This window comes from Marmota flaviventris, chromosome 11 (assembly GCF_047511675.1).
Source record: "Marmota flaviventris isolate mMarFla1 chromosome 11, mMarFla1.hap1, whole genome shotgun sequence".
NCBI lineage: Eukaryota > Metazoa > Chordata > Mammalia > Rodentia > Sciuridae > Marmota > Marmota flaviventris.
The window spans coordinates 33,231,514-33,249,879 of NC_092508.1; the positions used below are offsets into that span (position 1 = coordinate 33,231,514).

At 41.7% G+C, this 18,366-nt stretch overlaps 1 protein-coding gene across 2 annotated transcripts in view; it reads right to left on the bottom strand.

The window, feature by feature from the left end:
• Positions 1-283: 283 nt before the first annotated feature.
• The window catches only part of Cdk15 (cyclin dependent kinase 15), an 85,138-nt gene continuing 67,055 nt past the window's right edge, over positions 284-18,366 (bottom strand). The window contains exons 11-13 of one of the 2 annotated variants that reach the window (XM_027941844.2): positions 15,960-16,008; positions 11,071-11,210; positions 284-375 (exon numbers count right to left, since the gene is read on the bottom strand). In XM_027941844.2, coding sequence (XP_027797645.2) covers positions 284-375; positions 11,071-11,210; positions 15,960-16,008 — 281 coding nt within the window. Of the gene's footprint in view, positions 394-11,070; positions 11,211-15,959; positions 16,009-18,366 lie in introns of both variants that reach the window. The other variant, XM_027941843.3, reaches the window with a different exon arrangement.

The following is an 18,366-nucleotide window of genomic DNA, read 5'->3' on the forward strand; positions in this document are numbered from 1 at the left end:
GGCCAAAGTGTCACAGTGATCTGGAAGCTTTCTACAGAGCCCCACCACTCCAGGAGTGAGAGAGACAGGTGATATACACTGTCCTCTTCCCCAGGGTAGGAGGTATGATAATGGAGGTCTGAAGCATAGGTCACCTGTTCCTCAGACCCAGAACAGAGATGATCTGAACTGGTGAATAATGTTCTCTCTGCCTGGTGGCAACTGCTTTTCAGTTCTATCCATAAGGAGCCTCCTTGTTGGGATCACTCACCTGGAAGAATCTTGGTGACTCCACCCCTTCTTTTCACCAGCATTTGCTAAACCAGGCTGGGTGGTGACCTTTCTGGTAGGAGGCCAAAAGGTCACACATTTCTGGTTTTAGCCTCACTCCTGAAACTGTAAACAAAGACTCCTCTGTAGGGAAGAAAAAAATCACCAACATATTATTTCCTGGGATGTTTCACAGTATGTTATATTTTTATGTCTGTTGTAACATTCGTCACATGAGCCAGACTTATTTACTAGTGATTTATAGTGACTCAAGGATGACTCACTTTACCAAATCTACTAATAATCGTCAAGTTCTTCTACTTGACTCAGGTCATGGCGTATTTACCAAATGAAGACTAGGGCAAGGTAGGGTGCTATGTGTGGCAGATGGTAAAAACAGGGATTGAGTTGGGAGAGACCTACAGACACAAGCAAGGACGGAAAGTGAGGTGCAAACAAAAGAATTTTGATAATCTGTCCCCTTGGGGAACATCAAGAAAGAGCGTCACCAATCTGAAAAAAGATCAAAATTCAGAATTCTAAGTCCAGTTCTCCATTGGTCCCTGCTTCCAAAATCCAAGAATCCAAGTCCTTTTATATAAAATGGTACAGTATTTGCTTACAGCCTCTGCAGATCCTTCTGTATACTTCAAATCATCTCTAGGTTACTTATAATACCTAATATAATACACATGCTATGTAAATTGTTGCTATATATTGCATTGCTTAAGGAATAATAACAAGAAAAACAGTGCATGTTCTGTCCAGATGTGAGGGTTTTTTTCCCCTGAATATTTTTGATCTGTGTGGTTGGTTGAAACCAAAGCCAGTAAACCAACTGATGAGGATCCTTTGGGCACAGAGGTCTATTGTAAGGTTTCTGTTGGACTTGTGGATGACTTCTGTGCCATCAAAAAGTTAAAAAAATATATAAATAAAACCACTGTCAATTAGGGACAGTTGGTATTTGGTTCATTGAGCACACTGGCAGTTTGCATGTCCACAGACGCCTGTTTTTATTAAGCGCCTATTGTTTCTGAGTGCTTACTAAACTACAGTTATGGGCCAAATCCTCCAAAAGTTAACATTTAAGAGTTCCATCTACAAATGGGAAAAACTGAAATTCCTGGCAGATTGCTGTAAATTTAAAGAAGTGAACATATGCAAAACACCTTGAGGAGTTCCTGGCATACAATGTTTCTAATAAGTAGTAGCCATTGTTAGAAACCTTAACAATGGCGCCAAAGCAAATCTACTATAGAACTCCTTCAGGTTTCCTCCAAGTCTCACAATCAGTACAAATCTGGGTAGCTCAGAACATCTCACAACTCTATAAAGAGAGAAATTTCTATGTTTGGCTCGCCACATGCAGAAAATGTCTTAATGATAGTGTTTGCTGGAAGATGCTCTCACCCAAAGGATAGAAATAAACCTGCAATGCTGGCCCTGCCTCGCTTGGCCAGAAGAACTTTCTTAGATGCTGTGGGGAGTCTGTGGCTCTTACTTCTTTGGTTTGGAATTATATATTTGCTAGACTAGAAAGGGGAGACAAGTTTTGTCGATATGCATTTGACATTCCCACAGGGACATTGTAATATGCACTTTTGTAGTCAACTTTCTTTTCGCTCATGTCATAGCATGAACAGTTAAATGGCTAAAATAAACAGTGTGTACACTTTACAGGTGATGCTCAATCGCCTCAAATCCAAACAGTGTTGGGAACTTCTATGGGGGAAAAGTCTCCTTGTGCCCTGGAGACAGTGGTGATATGAAAAGCTGGGATTTCCCCCAGGCTTCTTTGCCTATCAAAAGCAGCTCCTCAAAAACACAGAGGACTGCGGAGAGAGGGAAGGAGGAAGAGAGAGAGAGAGAGAGAGAGAGAGAGAGAGAGAGAGAGAGAGAGAGAGAGAGAGAAGGAGACAGAGACAGACAGAGAGAACAAACAAGGAATCAAAAGGATTCTGGTTTGACTGTGGACTGCCAGACTCTCCTTCCCAACTCAGAAAAAGAAAGAGAAAGGTGGGAAAGAAAAAGAAAGAAAAAAGCCGTAGAGCGGCTCTCCTTCTTCAGCAATCTCACAAATGCAAAACCTTCCACTCTGGTGACTCCTCATTAGCTGACTGAATCTGACAGCATAATTATCGCAGCTGCTTCGCGCTTAGAATAAATAAATACGAAAGTGGGTGTTTAAAAAATTTTTTTTGAGATGAGAAATTCAGTCATCTCGACAAGTCAGTAGGACAAGTTTATTTAAAACTTTTAGATTCTTATGTATTTAGATCATTTCGGAAGGAGATAATGAGATAGTTGTCTTTCATTCTAATTGAGTTCCCAAGCTCAGGGCTGTTGGCTGTCACCCCTTTCAAACTTTGCTTTAACTTTCCTTCCTTTAGAAATCTGATCCTGGTGTCTCCATTTACTCTTCCTGGGCTGATAACCTGGAGAAGGCGCGGTGCACTGGAGTGCAGAGAGTGACTTAATGGGATTGAGAGGCTAAATAACCTTTCACAGGAAACAAGATAATCAAATCCCTTTTACTTGTCTGTAATGGCGAAAAGAAAAAGCGTAAGTTAAAAAGAAAGCTTGGAAATTATGCCATCCTTTCAAAATGTCTTGCCATTCCCCTCATCACGTGGTCTTTGCACTCTGCTTACATATCATCAATCCATCAGCTGGGGTTGCTTAGTGCATGCAATTATTCAGAGTGCACACGTAGTCCTGACTAGGCGGTAATTTTAGCTCATGTGTATGTATAGAGGCTTCATATCTTCAAAGCCCAAAGGATCACACAGTACCTTAAATTGAAGCTGCTAACTAACAAGGAGTGCACTTCCGACTCTGACTAGGGGCACGGCACATATGCATTTCCCATTAAAGCAGATGATCTTTCCTTTTAAAATTAATTAGTGCCTATTTATCTTTCCTCTCCCTCCTACTTCTCATTCTCCTAGGACCACACTTACATGAACCAATGAGCTAAAAGTTTTACAAAATAAACATCCTGTTCCATTTGGGGTAAGGGAAACTTGTGTTGGCCCACTGTGCAGATGGAGAAATTAAGGTTTATGAAGGCCAATAGTGCATGTTGGTTAAGTGGGGGAGAAAAAGAAGAAAACATAGGTATTTAACTCTCAATCCAGAACCCCAGGCTCCCCGTACCATTTTGTTTTAATCAATTCTTTTAAACAATAAAAAAATTCAATATCAATTTTTAAAAAAATTTGAAAGGGGAAAAAATAATCTACAAACCCCCTAAACTAGAAGAACATTTTAACTTTTGTGTGCTAACTTTCCGTTTTATTCATAAATATGGTAATTTTCACAGGTACATTATAATTTTGTATTCTAGTTTCTTGTAGCTCATGTCCCAGCAGAAGCATTTCCATAGTACCACACACCTCTGTTAATTATGTTAATTGGCCGCATGGAACTGTATGCTGAGTCAACACACACTTTCCCCAATCCTTTCTCTAGTGTTTAATATTTGAACTTGTTTCCCTCATTTTTATTTTATATTTGTAAAAACCTTATAGATACCACTGCAATGAACATTTTCATTAACCTAGCTTTTATTTTATTTTATTTTTTTCCTATTCAATTGTTTCTTTGAATAGTTTTCAGGAATAAAAATACAGGGTAGAATAGTTGATGGTGTTTGATTTCTAATGTAATAAATCAGGCAGGAACCACAAGTCTGCATGATTTCAAATTAAAAAAATAAAGTAATGGAAAAAACCCCAGCTTTTTGTATTGATTGTTTTGATTACATACATGTCAAAACTGATCAAATTGCATGCTTCAAAATATGTGCATTTTATCGTACTTTAGTTTTACCTCAATAAAGCTATCAAAAAAAAAAAAAAAAAAAAAAGAACCCAACACAGGGTAGAAGGGTATGAGCATTTATTTGTGTGATTCCTACCCTAATGCTTTGCAAAAATTGCCCCAGTTTACAGCAGAGAATCATTTTACCACAACCTCACCAGCACTGGGAGTCATTAGGTAAAAGGGAGAATTAACTAACTTAACAGTTATTTGTGTTTATTTAACCCCTAGTAAAGCTGTCTGCTTATTCCATGTATCGGTATGCTCTTTTTGTTTCCTCTTGCATAAACTGCTATTTTATGCCTTTGCCCCATTTTCTATTTGATTCCTGATGTTTGTCTTGTAAAACGGAATGAGTTATAGAGTGAAACAAAAACCATAACTAACACTGAAGTCTTAAAACCCAAGGGTGACTGTGTTTATGTTATTATAAAAAGAAAAGAAAAAGAATAGAAACTAAGATCAGATGGCACTGAGGAAGGGGTCAGTGGTACTGGGCTGTGAGTCTATTAAATCTAAAAGTGAACCTTCAAGTGTTGCATATTAAACATGTTACCTAGGGACGTTCGGAATCTTTCCCAGGAAGGTTTTAAACTAAACATAGAACATGAGACAGCAGAAAGGGTAGGGACTGGGAATCCAGCTCTTGGTTCTGCTCCTGGTTTTGCTCTGAAGTTCTTAGGAGGTCTCTACAAGAGCAATATGTGGTGGGAAGAGAGTGGGCTTGGAGTCTGATGTGAAGTCAGGTTTAGACCCTACTACTCACAGCCATAAATTAAGCAATTGGCCTCTCTTAGTCCAATTTCCTAATCTGTAATATGAAGATAATAATCCCAGCTTCATCGATTAGTATATAGTTTGAATGAGAATTATGTAAAGTACATGGATGCTCAATAAAAGGTAGTAATTACCATTCCTCCCTGGGTGTCAGCAACCCATCTCTGTAATGAAGGTATAGAACAAGTAGTCTGCAAGTCCTTTCCCTCTCCAAGGGTCTCTCTTTCCTCAAAATTTCATCCTTACTTGGAGATTTTTTCAGAACATAATGATAACAAATTTAACCAATTTAAGAGCTTGGCAGGGCAGAGGGACTTGGTTTACCCAGCTGTCTCCTAGCAACAGTCTATGCAACACCATAAACCATATCTCAAAATAAACCATATCTCAACCTGAGATTTCCTCTACTGTATTGTAATACATTGAGGACAACTGTTGAGTGTAGAAGGTATGAATAAGTGTTTTATGAAAGCCATTTCCTAATTTGTTTCTTTTTTTTTTGGTACCATGAATTGAACCCAGGGTACTTGTCCCCTGAGTCACATACATCCCTAGCCCTATTTTGTATTTTATTTAGAGACAGGGTCTCACTGAGTTGCTTCGCACCTCATCTTTGCTGAGGCTGGCTTTGAACTCTTAATTCTCCTGCCTCAGCCTCCTGAGCCACTGGGATTAGAGGTATGTGCCATGGCACCCGGCACCCAATTTATTTGTTGCTTTTCTTTCTTTCTTTCTTTCTTTTTTTGGTGGTGCTGGGGATTGAACCCAGGGCCTTGTGCATGCAAGGCAAGCACTCTTCCAACTGAGCTATGTCCCCAGCACTCCCAGTTTGTTTCTTAACGTATTGTTTTTAAAGTACTGATTAATGGAGGATTTGAAAATTGGAGAGAGTGGTGTAAGGTATGTTGGAAACCCTTAGAAGCTGTATAAAGTTCAGACAGCTGGCTCAGAATCTGCCTTCCCTCTTCCCTACCACCCTCAACTCCTGAAATCTGGCCTCCAGAATATTCTGGTTAAACTCTGAGTAAATCAGACAATAAAAACGATAAATGAAATAAATCTAAAATCACGTAGAAGCATATAAGTTAAACTTCACTAGTCAATGTTAAAGAGTGTTTAAGAGTATTAAAGAGTGTTGCAAGAACATACACAATGATAAAAGTAAAAATTACCATGGTATATGAATTAAGATTGTGCTACTATTATTAAAATGAAAACAGCTTTAGGATGATATTGCATGGTTTGAAGAGGAACATGACATTTCTTTCCCTGGATGTCCTTTCTCCCTGGCCCTCCAGACTCATCATCTTTTAGGACTCCCTCTTTCAAAGTCATCCTGGATCCCCACAGCTGGCTTTAATCTGGTTAATCTCTGCTTCTCCGAGCATTTAAATATGTTATCTGATCTGTAATTGTTTACATACTTGTCTCATTTCCTTAATGACTGGAAGCTGTTTGAGGACAGGGTCCATGAGTAACTCATTTCTATTATTTTCAAAATCACAACTAATAGACACTTGTAAATCTTTGTTGAATGAACTGGAACATAATTCTCCCACTGTATTAGAGACCTGAGTCTACACTGGGTTCAGAATCTTTGAGATAAGCAAAATAATTGGAATGGATTCAGAATAGACTAAGAAAGTGGAAGAATCAGCTGGGTGTGGTGGCGCACGCCTATAATCCCAGTGGCTAGTGAGACTGAGACAGGAGGATTGCAAGTTCAAAGCCAGCCTCCACAACTTAGGCCTTAATGAAGCAACTAAGGGAGACCTTGTCTCAAAATAAAATATAAAAAAGGGCTGGAGATGTGACTCAAAGTTTGAGCGACCCTGTGTTCAATCCTGGGTACCCCCCTCCCCTCGAAATAAAAAGCAAAAAGAAAGAAAGTGGAAGAAACAATCTACATTTGGAAACAACAACAAAAATGGTGGAAGATATTCAGCCTAGAGAAGTGACGTTTGGGAAGGGATATCACAGGGATTTTCCAGTACATTAAAGTAATGTTAAAAGAAGGCCTGAATTTGTTTAGAGTAAAACAAAATATGGCTTAGATTTTAATGGGGCAATCTGAGCGGGGCTTGCTGAAGAACTTGAAGCATATAGGTATTAGGGTGGTGTGAAGATAGGCAGGGCAAAGCCATGCCTCCTTCCACCCTGTGTGTACAAAAGTACACGATGACAATACAGCCTGCGGCACATTGTTTTCAGAAACTTACTTGTGAAACAACTGCAAGCTTTTAAGTTTTAAATTTTTTTTCCTAAGATGCTAAAATCTGTTTTAAAGGAGAAGGGGGATTTAGTCCAGGAAGAGGAACAGTAGACACTGAAGCCTGGGATTTGGAGAGAAAATAGGACCAACCCAGAGAGAGAGAGAGAGACAGAGAGAGAGAGACAGCCTTTGATGTCTTGACAATCAAGGACGGTGGCTTAAGGACCAGACTCTTAAATCACGTGGCATTTGCTGCCCCAGATGAAAAAAAAAAAAAAAAAAAAAAACTTTTCTGGATCAGTGTGTGTAATTCAAAATGGCTAGGTTCCAAAATCAGTCTTAACTTTCCAAGGGCAACATTTGGAAGGCTTCCTGTAAAGACCAGAGTGGAGCCAGTTTCTAGAAGGGGCAGCTTAATGATTTTCTACTCCCCCCCGCCCCCAAATCATTAAGCAGTGTTCCTTTCCCAGAGCCCAAGTTCATGCTGGGGGCAAAGGGAATTAAGTGAAGAGGCTGAACCTGCAGCTAAGATTAGAGAGTTGCCAACAGCCTAATTTTAGGTCCTTGCTGCCCCAGCTGACGTGCTGCACTGCTGGCTCAGCCAGGGGGACCACAAGTGTGGCTGTAAGCTGGTGCCTGAGTGGGGAGAGCGGCTCCCTGGCCATCTGCAAAAGCAATTAGTTTGATGTTGGGTGTGTTTTGAGAGGGACTACCAATAATTTCTCCTTCAACAAATGTTTCTTCAGGTGTTCAAGAGTCAATGAGGGAAAATGTCAGAGCTTGGCTGAGGTTCCCACATGCTTTCCATTCCCGTATTCACGCTTTTCCATTTAAGAGCCATCTCCAAAAGGGAACAAATCCTGGAATTCCTGGTTTTTCATGGCAAATAACCCCCTGATAAATTTCCTCTGGCTCTGAGCGGGCTGCTACAATCTAGAGAAAGTGTTATTCGGGACTTGGTTTGATGAAAATCAAGCTGGCTGGATGTGGGAGCCGTTCTTTTTGGGGGAAAGGCTAAGCCACGCTTCTGCTGAGATTTAGGCTATTCCTTTGCCCTCCACATATTTCCCAGGCACAGGTTTCATGCTTTAATTGTCTTCTTCAGAGGGCAGACAATAATAGCTGGCATCTTCCAGATCAAAGGGGAAACAGAATATATTTTAAAGTGACAACTCTGTTATCCTGCAACCAGAATAATAAATTGATATAAATATAAGCTCCTAAATGATTCCATACTCAAATGCTACCAGAAAGTAAAATTTCTTGCATAATTATGGTCAGAAAACTCTCCTTACAAATCACCAACAAGGGCGTACCTCATTTTTGCTAGATTCTCATGCCTGGGGCAGCAGCCCACCTTGGTGATGGAGATTTTATGTCCCCGCAGGTTGGGAACGGTGATTACCCACTGGTGCTGTCTGTCTGCAAAGGAGACTCTTAACAAAGGCTCTTTGCCAGGGGCAATGAAAAAGCAGACTGGCACTGCCAGGCCCAGGGAATGCAGCCCTTCGTGGATAATGCGCCCTTGGCAAGGGCCACTGTATCGAAGGTGCACAAACTGGCTTCAGGGGCTTCTCTCTCTTCTTCTACCTCTTTTACCAATTTTCCCGGTAGCGTTGCCTTTCTTCTCTACTTGTCCCCTGTCCTAATGTCGATCTGTCTCTCTATGTATTTCTACCCCCTCCCCATAGCATACATGCACACGCACGGGCACATGCACACACACACACACACACATATGCACGTGCATGCACACACACTCGCCCCCCTCCCCTGTCTCTTGGCGCTGGCCCTTTCATCTTCTCCCTCAGGGATTCGAGATGTCGCTGCAGGAAGTGCTTGTCCGCTGAGGCAGCAGCAGCAGAGCCCTGTGGCTTTGACAAACCTCATTTAATTGGGAGGAAGCCAGGAGAATTTGAAAGAACTGAAACATCCACGAAACTCCTTTTATCAGGCATAATTTAAACTCTGCATGGAAAAACCCCTATATGTATAAAGAAAAGTCAACTTCCCTCCTGCTGCGAGCACCCCTCATCTCCCCCCAGCACAGGCAGGCTCCTGCAAGATTCCATCTTTTCATTTTTCTAAAAGTGTCAAAGTAGATTTGGGCTCTGTGGCTGGGTGAACAGAGAAGGAATACAGATTGTTCTGTCTCTCTCACCCTTGCGCACAGACAGACACACACACACACCCCTCTAGACATACATGTACCAGGGCCCCTCTGTTGGTGGCTTTGCCAGGATGAATCAAAACTCAAGTTTCCAACAACACATCAATTGGACAGTGATTGTTTCTTCCTAATTACCCTTCATCAAGCAAAAGCTGGTGCCCAGAAAACTTTGAAGATCCCCCAGCAGTTCTCAGAATAATAGACCCTGGAGAGGGCTGATGGGGGAGGTTTCTTTTAAGTGGGGAGAAGGGTGTGTGTACACCCAAGCATGGACACTTGCACGATGTGATGGAGTTAGAAATCCCAAACCCCAAAGAAGAAAGCTAAGAAGGAAAGAGCTAGGGGCTGAGGTTGGGAAGAGGGGATTGGGATGGGAGAGGACAAGGTGGGGCTGAAGTGGGGCAGAGATGCCAGGAAGGAAGTGAGAATTGTAGGTCGGCCTGCCACATCTTTCATTCCACCCACATGCCAAACCCTGTCCCTCCCCTCCTTTCGAATTCCACTTCAGATTCACCTCCAGCCTAATCCATCTCACTTGAATTATTCTAGTTTCTCCAAAGAACTGCCGTTAGCACACGCAGTCCTGAACATCTGCAGTTGATTACGCACAGATTTTAGCTGTTTAGATATGATTTGTGCTAATATGTGTACGAGGGTGCCCTGTTTCCTCTTCCTCACCCTCTTTTCCTCCCACTCCTTGAGGCCAAGGACAAGTCTCTTGTTTTCTTCAACTTTTTATAGCACTTCATATGTTCTTGACACTTATGTCAACTTAATAAATTCGAATGACTGATTCTTCCTACAAGGGTAAGTAAGACATTAACCCCAGTTGTATGATTACAGTTATTTTTGGAGATCTTAAATGACTCACTTTAATAATAAAATTCCTCAACAAGTCCCAAACTAAGAGTTTTGAACTACTGCAGGACAATGACACAGATACAGTGGAACTGCATTTGAAAACCCTGGCCACTTGGACCAGACTGTGTCTACACCTCCCGGGCAATAACTCCTCACCCCACTGCACCCCAGTGAACCTCATTCTCCCTGCCCCCTCCTCCCATCTCAGTCCTCTCTTCACAGTCTGAACCCCTAGACCCTCCTGCTTAGCTTCCTTTTCTCTGCCTCAGGACTCCTAAAAACTGTTTTCAGTTGAATGGTGGATATTTTCAAAGAAACCCCACCTAAGGACAGTCCCCTCAAACAGCCCAGACCTTGACCACAGTGCCCACATCCTCCTTATAGCCCTTCCTGGCCACATTCTGAGGAACAAGAGGACAGCTCCAACCACATGACCCCTCAGCAGATTTCAGATTTGGAGGATGACTTCAGGCCCAGGCAGCAAAGGCTGATTTCAGGGTAACTTGCCTCTCCAGCGGGCAGCTGGCCTGGGAGGGTGCTTCCCTCCCCACAGCGCCCCACCTCCACACTTCCTTCTGCAGCATCATGTTACCAATCAAGAAAGGCCCAGCTCTGCTCTCTGACATATCCATGTCACCTATCATCTTACTCTCTATGGAAAGAGAGAAGGGGCTTGTTAGAAATTTTGGTTTTGCTTCTCCTGGCAGATGCTAGCTAAAGCAAACAACTCAGAGGGAACTTTCATCTCATCCAATTTCTAAGTATAAGTTGTGTGTTTGAAATGTTGGATCCTTGTCACCTCTCTACCAGTGCTTCAGGGTTTTAGAGAATCTCATGCAAAACTCAGGCAAGATTTGGTCCCATCTTGCATTCCTGCAGGCAAATTAATTATTATCTTCATTTTATGATTCTCCAGGTTGAACACTGAAGACATGGAAACTTAACACCCATGCGCATGCACACACTCCTCACTCACCATCAGGAAGCTGGTACAGCTGGGAGGGCAGAGCACTGAAATAATCATGGCCCAGTGCTTCCTGGGTGGAGACCCGGTCTCTAGGAAAGCCCTTCAACATTTGGGAGGCCAAGTCTTCAGCTTCAGGAACCCTGCCCAGCCTGGAAAAGTGGGAGAGAGAAATAGAGTTTCTCCAAGGCCTTCATCCTGGAAAATAAAGGTTGGGGGAGGAGGGGGGAGGGGGTGTGTGTGTGTGTGTGAAATGTATAGAAAAGGAAATGGCTAAAAGTATAGAAAAGGTTAGATATAGAATAATGTTTCAAAAAGAACTTTCCTGGGATTACCACAATTGTTGGAGTAATAACCTTCGTCCTGAAACTCTTATCTGTCCTATTACTAAGATTAAGGGGGAAAAAAAATCTCAAAGTTCTATCCTTCAGCTTGCCTGCCCTCTACCTTGTCTCTGGGCACCATGTACACATAAAGGACACAGTTTTGTAATTATAGAAACAGAAATATATAATTAAGGATTCTTCTTGGATAGACACAGCAGCCTCAACCAAGCGGAAAAGCCCAATTGACAATGCTTTCTAGGTCTGGACGCCAAAAGCATCAAGCAAGGAACCCTGGAGGGAGAGAGGGGATTCCTGAAGGTGAAGCTCCAGTGGAAAATTCAATTATTTATAGTGTTTCTGAAGCTGAGCCCCAGGGTTTTTAGCTGGGAAGTCCTCTTCATTCTTCCTGAGATAGAGCAGAACAAGAGAGATAATTAAGCACCCAAATCACATGAAGGATGAGTTTTCAGCTTGACTTTATGTTGAACTGTATATTTGGAGATGAATAAAATAATTTATCAAACAATTATTATGTGCTAGTGAGTGGTTGGCTCTGGGGGGTATGGGGCAAGACTGTCTTCTGGCATCTTGGTCTAGTAAGCCAGAAGTTCACCAAATTATCACAAAAATGCATAGGGACCACTTTGAAGAAAAGGCTCCTGCTCTAGTCTGAATGCTTCTGTTCTTCCTGAAATTCTTAGGTTGAAATCTAATCACCAAGATGATGGTACTAGAAGATGGGGCCCTTGGGAGGTAATTAGATTATGAAGATAGAGCCTCATAATGGAATTAGTGCCTTTATAAAGGAGACTGCCCCTTCTACCATATGAGGACACACCAAACAGACACCATCTTTGAGCACAGAGTTCTCACCGGTCACCAAATCTACTGTGGCCTTGATCTTAGTCTTCCCAGCTTCCTGAACTGTGAGCAATAAATTTCTGTTGATTATACATTACATAATCGCAGGTATTTTATTATAGCCACCCAAATCAAGACAGCCCTGATACCTGGCCCAGAATGGGAGAAGGCATTAAGGGAAACTTTCTTTTTTTTTTTTTTTTTAATTTTTTAGTTGTAGTTGGACACAATACCTTTATTTTATTTATTTTTTTATGTTGTGCTGGGGATCAAACCCAGAGCCTTGCATGTGCAAGGCAAGCACTCTACTGCTGAGCCACGACTCCAGCCCCAGGGAAGACTTTCTTGAGGAAGTGACATTTGAGCTGAGAGCTGAAGAACTGGGGACAGGCAAGGGGAAGACATTGCTGCAGAAATTTCTGGTGCTCATACAGAGCCTGGAGTGGAAGGGAGAAGAGTGAGTTTAAAGGGAATCAAGGCTTAGTTACTGGCTTGGTAAAAAGAGAGGGAGAGGCGCCTGAAATGAACCTGGGGAGAGTGGTAAGGTAGGGGACTGCTGGGAGCCATTAGCCAAGTAGGTATGACAATTTCCTTGCAGGGGACGTCGTTCCTGTTGCCTGTTTACTTACAATGCTTTAAAGTTTTTGCTAATCTAGTGCCTATCATTTAAGTACATCCATCTCTACAAGCCACAAATAGGTTTACAAGTAGAAAGCCACAAGAAGGAAAACTATGCAGATCCTGGAAGACAATTAACCACAGGACTGATGTTTGAATTCAAAATTAAATTGCATGGTCATGAAACAATCAAGCAAAAAACAGAGCAGCTTACTTAACATCAAATTCACATACCAACTTAGAGCAAAAGCAAGAAAGCAGAGACTTCTTCCCTCTGCATTCCATGGTGCTGGGATGCTAGAGGTCTTGGTGCACATTTGTAATTTGCTTAATTTTTGCACTAGGCTTGCATAAGAATTTTTCAGGTCCCTGATTTCCATGACATAAGACTGTTTCTGCAAACAGATTACTATCCTCCAACTCAGGAATAAATTCTTCATAGACAAGATGAAGAAGAAATTTGGAAATCCCCAGTCCTTGCAGATTTCCAGGTCAGTTAGGACTAAAAGGAGCCTGAAGGAGGAGGACTGAGGAGGTCTGGCAGGTATACTCTCCATTCAGGGTGCTGAGCCCAGTCTTTGTGATTATGTCAAACACTGTCTATGATCCCATCATTCAACATATGTTAAATCTAGTTGTTCTCAGAAGAATGAGACAGTGGTTTTAATTTCTTAGCACAACCTGGCTCTAAGTATGAAAATCTCCACCCCCGTTGCTGCCATTGATCTTTGCAGCACAGGATGAGCCTGGTTACCTTGAGCTTAACTGGGTTTTTTGCTCCCCCCCAGAAACCATAGAAAGGAAAAGGGAAGGAATGGAGTAGGTAATTTTCTTACTGCTTCCAGTTTAGGACATGATAAAGTAAATGCCCATAGGAAGCAATCACTGGCATTAGGAAGAAACAACATCAGAGAAGCTGTCTTACAATTTGCTAATCAGTCTGAAGAGTGTGTCTTACTAGGTCCACATTAAAGAGGTCACCATAAAACCCCTAGCGAGAACCTGTGCCCGTTTACAGGCCTGAGCATAGTTCCACCACACCTCTGTAGGAATCATGTAGAAAAGTCATGAAAAGTCAGCTGGTCTTGATTTAACCACACTAACAATTGAATTGTAGATTCAGTTGGCAATCCATAGAGACCTGTACACAAGATGAATCCTGACTCCACCAGCTACCTAACTGGTTGACCTTGGCCAGGTTAGTTAGCATTTGTGATCCTTAGTTTCTTCCTCTTTGACATGAAAATGACATTTGTAAGGATTGAATGTAATAATATAAGCAGCACTCTGCTAAGCACGTAGTATATAGCTCACCTAATGCTACTGCTCTTTGCAGGGCCCTTTTGAGCACCAAGAATTTTCTCATGTGATAATCTAGGCCAGCACTGCCCAAAAGAACTTTCCTTGAGGAGCCAGGTGCCATGGTGCACACCTGTAATCCCAGGAGGCTAAGGCAGGAGGCTAAGATAGGAGGATCACAAGTTGAAGGCCAGCTTCAGCAAGTTAGACCCTGTCTCAAAATAAAAAGAGGTAGGGATGTAACTCAGTGTAACTCCTGGGATCAATCTCCAGTACTGAAAAAAAAAGAACTTTCATTGATGATGGAAATATTCTATTTCTGCTCTGCCCAATATGGTAGCTACTGCACACATATGGTTCTTGAGTCCTTGGAATGCTGCTTGTGCAACTGAGCAACTGAACTTTAAATTTAATTTGGAATATTTAAGTTTAAATAGCCATGTGCGACTAGTGGCTTCTGTATTAGCACAGCTCCAGACATTACTCCTTGTTTTGAGAATCTGAGCAGAGAAAAGCCTAAGCAGAGGCAAAGACACTGCCATGGGCAAGGGGATGGGCAGAGGTGGTAGGAGTTGTGTAGTCAGAAAAGTCAGAGTAGGGATTCAAGTCGTGCTTGGCCCAGAAGGAAGGGCTGGTGGGCAAACAGCAGGAGGCTGCAGCTCCAGACAGCATTAGGATGCCTCACAGGTGTGGAGGTACCATTTATTTTGAAAACCAATAGTGGAATGAAAGCAAGCCATGGGCAGTGTGAAAATCCAAATGTTTCTGGCTAGGGGTTAGGGAACCTGACTACACTGGCAAGAGAAAATGTGAATGAAATGATAAACAGCAATTCTCTGGAAGCTTCCCCTGAGATAATGAGGAGTTTCAAGTCATCCTCCCAATACAAAGTCCTGTGGTAGTCCATAGCTCTGTTTCCAACCTATTTATCCTTTGTGCTCTGGTATTCAGTCTACGTGGTGACTTTTTAAAGCATGCAAAGAGTAGGAATGGAACAGTCAAAGGACATTTGGTTAGATTCAACTATTCCATATTTTCAGTCAAGAGCAATGTTCAAACGTTCGGTTAGGATCTTGGCTTGTGAAACTCTTCACTTCTCCCCACCTGTGTGAGTGTGTTTTTCTTTGACATTTGAGCTCGTTTCCCCTGTCTCTGATGTTTTGCTCACTGCCCTTTTTGCCTCCTCACTGAAGCAAAAAGAACAGAGGCTCGGCTAATTACTCTCAGATCAAATAATACTGGTTATTGTAATTGGTCATTGTCCGAAAACACTGAGTTCTTCTTAGCCCCGAGGTTGCCTGGCACAGCTTAGTTAGCTAACTATTCCCGGAATGTCTCTATTATCTGTTTTACTTTGCAAAAGAAACTAGGGATTTGTTGAAAGCTGGTAATAAAAGTCTGCCCTGGTCTGAGCAGAGACTGCGTTGAGAGGGCCTGGGAAAGCATGACCTCCATGAATCAAGTTCCCCCTCCAATGGCCACTCAATGATGTTATTTGGTTTCTCTGTGTCAGAGAATAATAAACCCACTAGGTTTTCTTGCAAGCCAACACTCCCTGTTCTCAGGGCCTGGGGCATGACTGAGGGGCACAAAACAATTTTAATGACCTAACTCACTGAAAGTAAAATGGTTCATAGAGAAAAACCAACACATTCACAGGGGGCTGGGTCTCTCAGAGCTTCTTTCTGGGACTCAGAGGCCCCAGGTCAAGGCATTGGAGGTTGTTCAGTGGACCAAGGTCCAGGGACATATCTCTTCTTCCTGCCTAAAAAACAGCTTCCCCAATGTGATGCTCACCTGTTCCAGACAATCTGAAGGCTCTGAGGCTTCGACAGCGGGAACCATTCTGGAAAGCACAGAGAGAAACATTAAAAAACAAAAACAACCCTCCCATATGTTGCCAAAAATATTATTAAAATTCTAAATACTCTTCTTGGCCTGGGTAAAAGAGGACTCAAGGATCAGCCGGGTGCAGTGGTGCACGCCTGTAATCCCAGCGGTTTGGGAGGCTGACACAGGAGGATTGCAAGTTCAAAGCCAGCCTAAGCAATTTAGCAAAGCCCTAAGCAACTTAGTGAGACCCTGTCTCAAAATAAAAAATAAAAAGGGCTGGGGATGTGGCTCAGTGGTTACGTGCCCCTAGGTTCAATTCCCAGTACCAAAAAAAAAAAAAAGAAAAAAATTAGATAAGCTAACTAATGACTTCTTAAGGCCTCTTCTCACTCTGAATTTTTATTTTGAAGTCTTAATTGCAAGCATCTCACTCAGAATATGACTTTTTTTTTTTTTCATGCCAAGGATAGAACCTAAGGATGCTCTACATAGCACTGAACTACACTCCAGCCCTTTTGGTTTTTTTATTTTGAGACAAGGGTCTGGCTAAGTTGCCCAGGTTGTCCTTCAACTTGTGATCCTCCTGCCTCAGTCTCCTGAGTCACTGGGGATTACTGGCAGGCACCACAACGCCCAGCAGAATATGACCCTTTATGGAAATAGGGTTATTGCAGATATAATTAGGTAAGATGTAGTCATTAGGGTGGACCCTAATACAATTTTACTGGCTTCTTCATGAAAAGGGAAAATTTAGCTGGGGAGGGTGGTGCACACCTATAATCCCAGCCAACTGGGAGGCTGAAGCAGGAAGATTACAATTTGGAAGCCAGCCTGGGCACCTTAGCAAGACCCTATCTTGAAATAAAATTAATGAACTGAACTGGGGAGTGTAGTTCAGAGGTAGAATATCCCTGGGTTAAATCCTTATTACTCACCCCACCACACACATACATACAATAAATAATAAAGACCAAAATCATAAAATAAAAGGGACTGTGGAGACAGCTCAGTGGTAGAGTGACCCTGGGTTCAATAGCCGGTACTGCAAAACAAAAAACATCACACACACACAAAAAATTTGGATGCAGAGGTAGACATTTACCAAAGAATATGATGTGAAGAAATTCAAAGAGAAGACAGACATCTACAAACCAAAGAGATAGGCCTGGAACAGATTCTGTCTCATAGTCCTCAGAAAGAACCAACCTGAGGACATCTCAGTTTCAGGGTTCCAACCTCTAGAACTGTGAGACAATAAATTTCTGTTACTTAAGCTACTCCATTTATGGCACTTTGTGATGGCAGCCCTAGCAAACCAATAGAGTCAAAATATTCAGTAAAGTCAACAAACATTTATTTGGCATATATGGTGTGCAGAGCATGGAGAATATGAAGGAATCAAAAGAAACTTTGCCATAGACACATGAAAATCCATGCAAGGAACAATAGGGCAAAATTTCAAAGACTTAAAAGTGGTAAAAAGGAAGGGAAGCTAATTTTATATGCCATTTGTGTTAAAAATAATAATAATAATTGTAATTTTAATTTGGAACATTCTAGAACATTTATATTTGGATACAGGGTTTTCCCATAACTTTTGGTATTGATACTAACCCCAAATAAAACCTCATTGAAAGGGGACATTTTTCATTCAAGAAATCCAATGTCACCTCTAGGTGAGGGCCACGAAAAGATCCATAGAAGATGCTTGCTGATGCTGTATTTCTCATACAAATTGAGAAAAGAGTATTTTGACTCTCACTTAAGTGATATTTCTGCCTTACCCTTTTCTAAAGCATGAAATTTTGATTTAAAAAAATTTTTCTTCTTCTTGGTTCTATACAAATGGAATATATCAATGCTGTTTACTACAACCAAGAATTTCATCAGAGTTTGGCAAAAGAAAAAAATCATTTTGGTAATACTGACATATTCAAGCTGGTATGTGCATAGAAACATGTAGAAAACTACTCACTAAACAGAGACTGTGGTTAGAGGGGCTTACCCTTTATACTTTTGTGCCTATTTTCTCAAAAAATATTAATAAAAAGCATATATGGTTGGCCTTTTATTTTTTTTTAGTATCTATTTATTTATTTTTTGTGGTGCTGGGGATTGAGCCCAGGGCCTTGTGCATGCAATGCAAGCACTCTACCAACTGAGCTATATCCTCAGCCCAGTTTTTATTTTTTATTTCTTATTTTGGTAATAGGGATTGAACTCAGGGGTATTTTTATCAATGAACTACATCCCCAGTCCTTTTAACTTTTTATTTAGAGACAGTGTCTCACTAATTGTTGAGGGCCTCATTAGGTTACAAGCCCTCAAATTTGCAGTCTTCCTGCTTCAGCCTCCCACATCACTGGGGTTA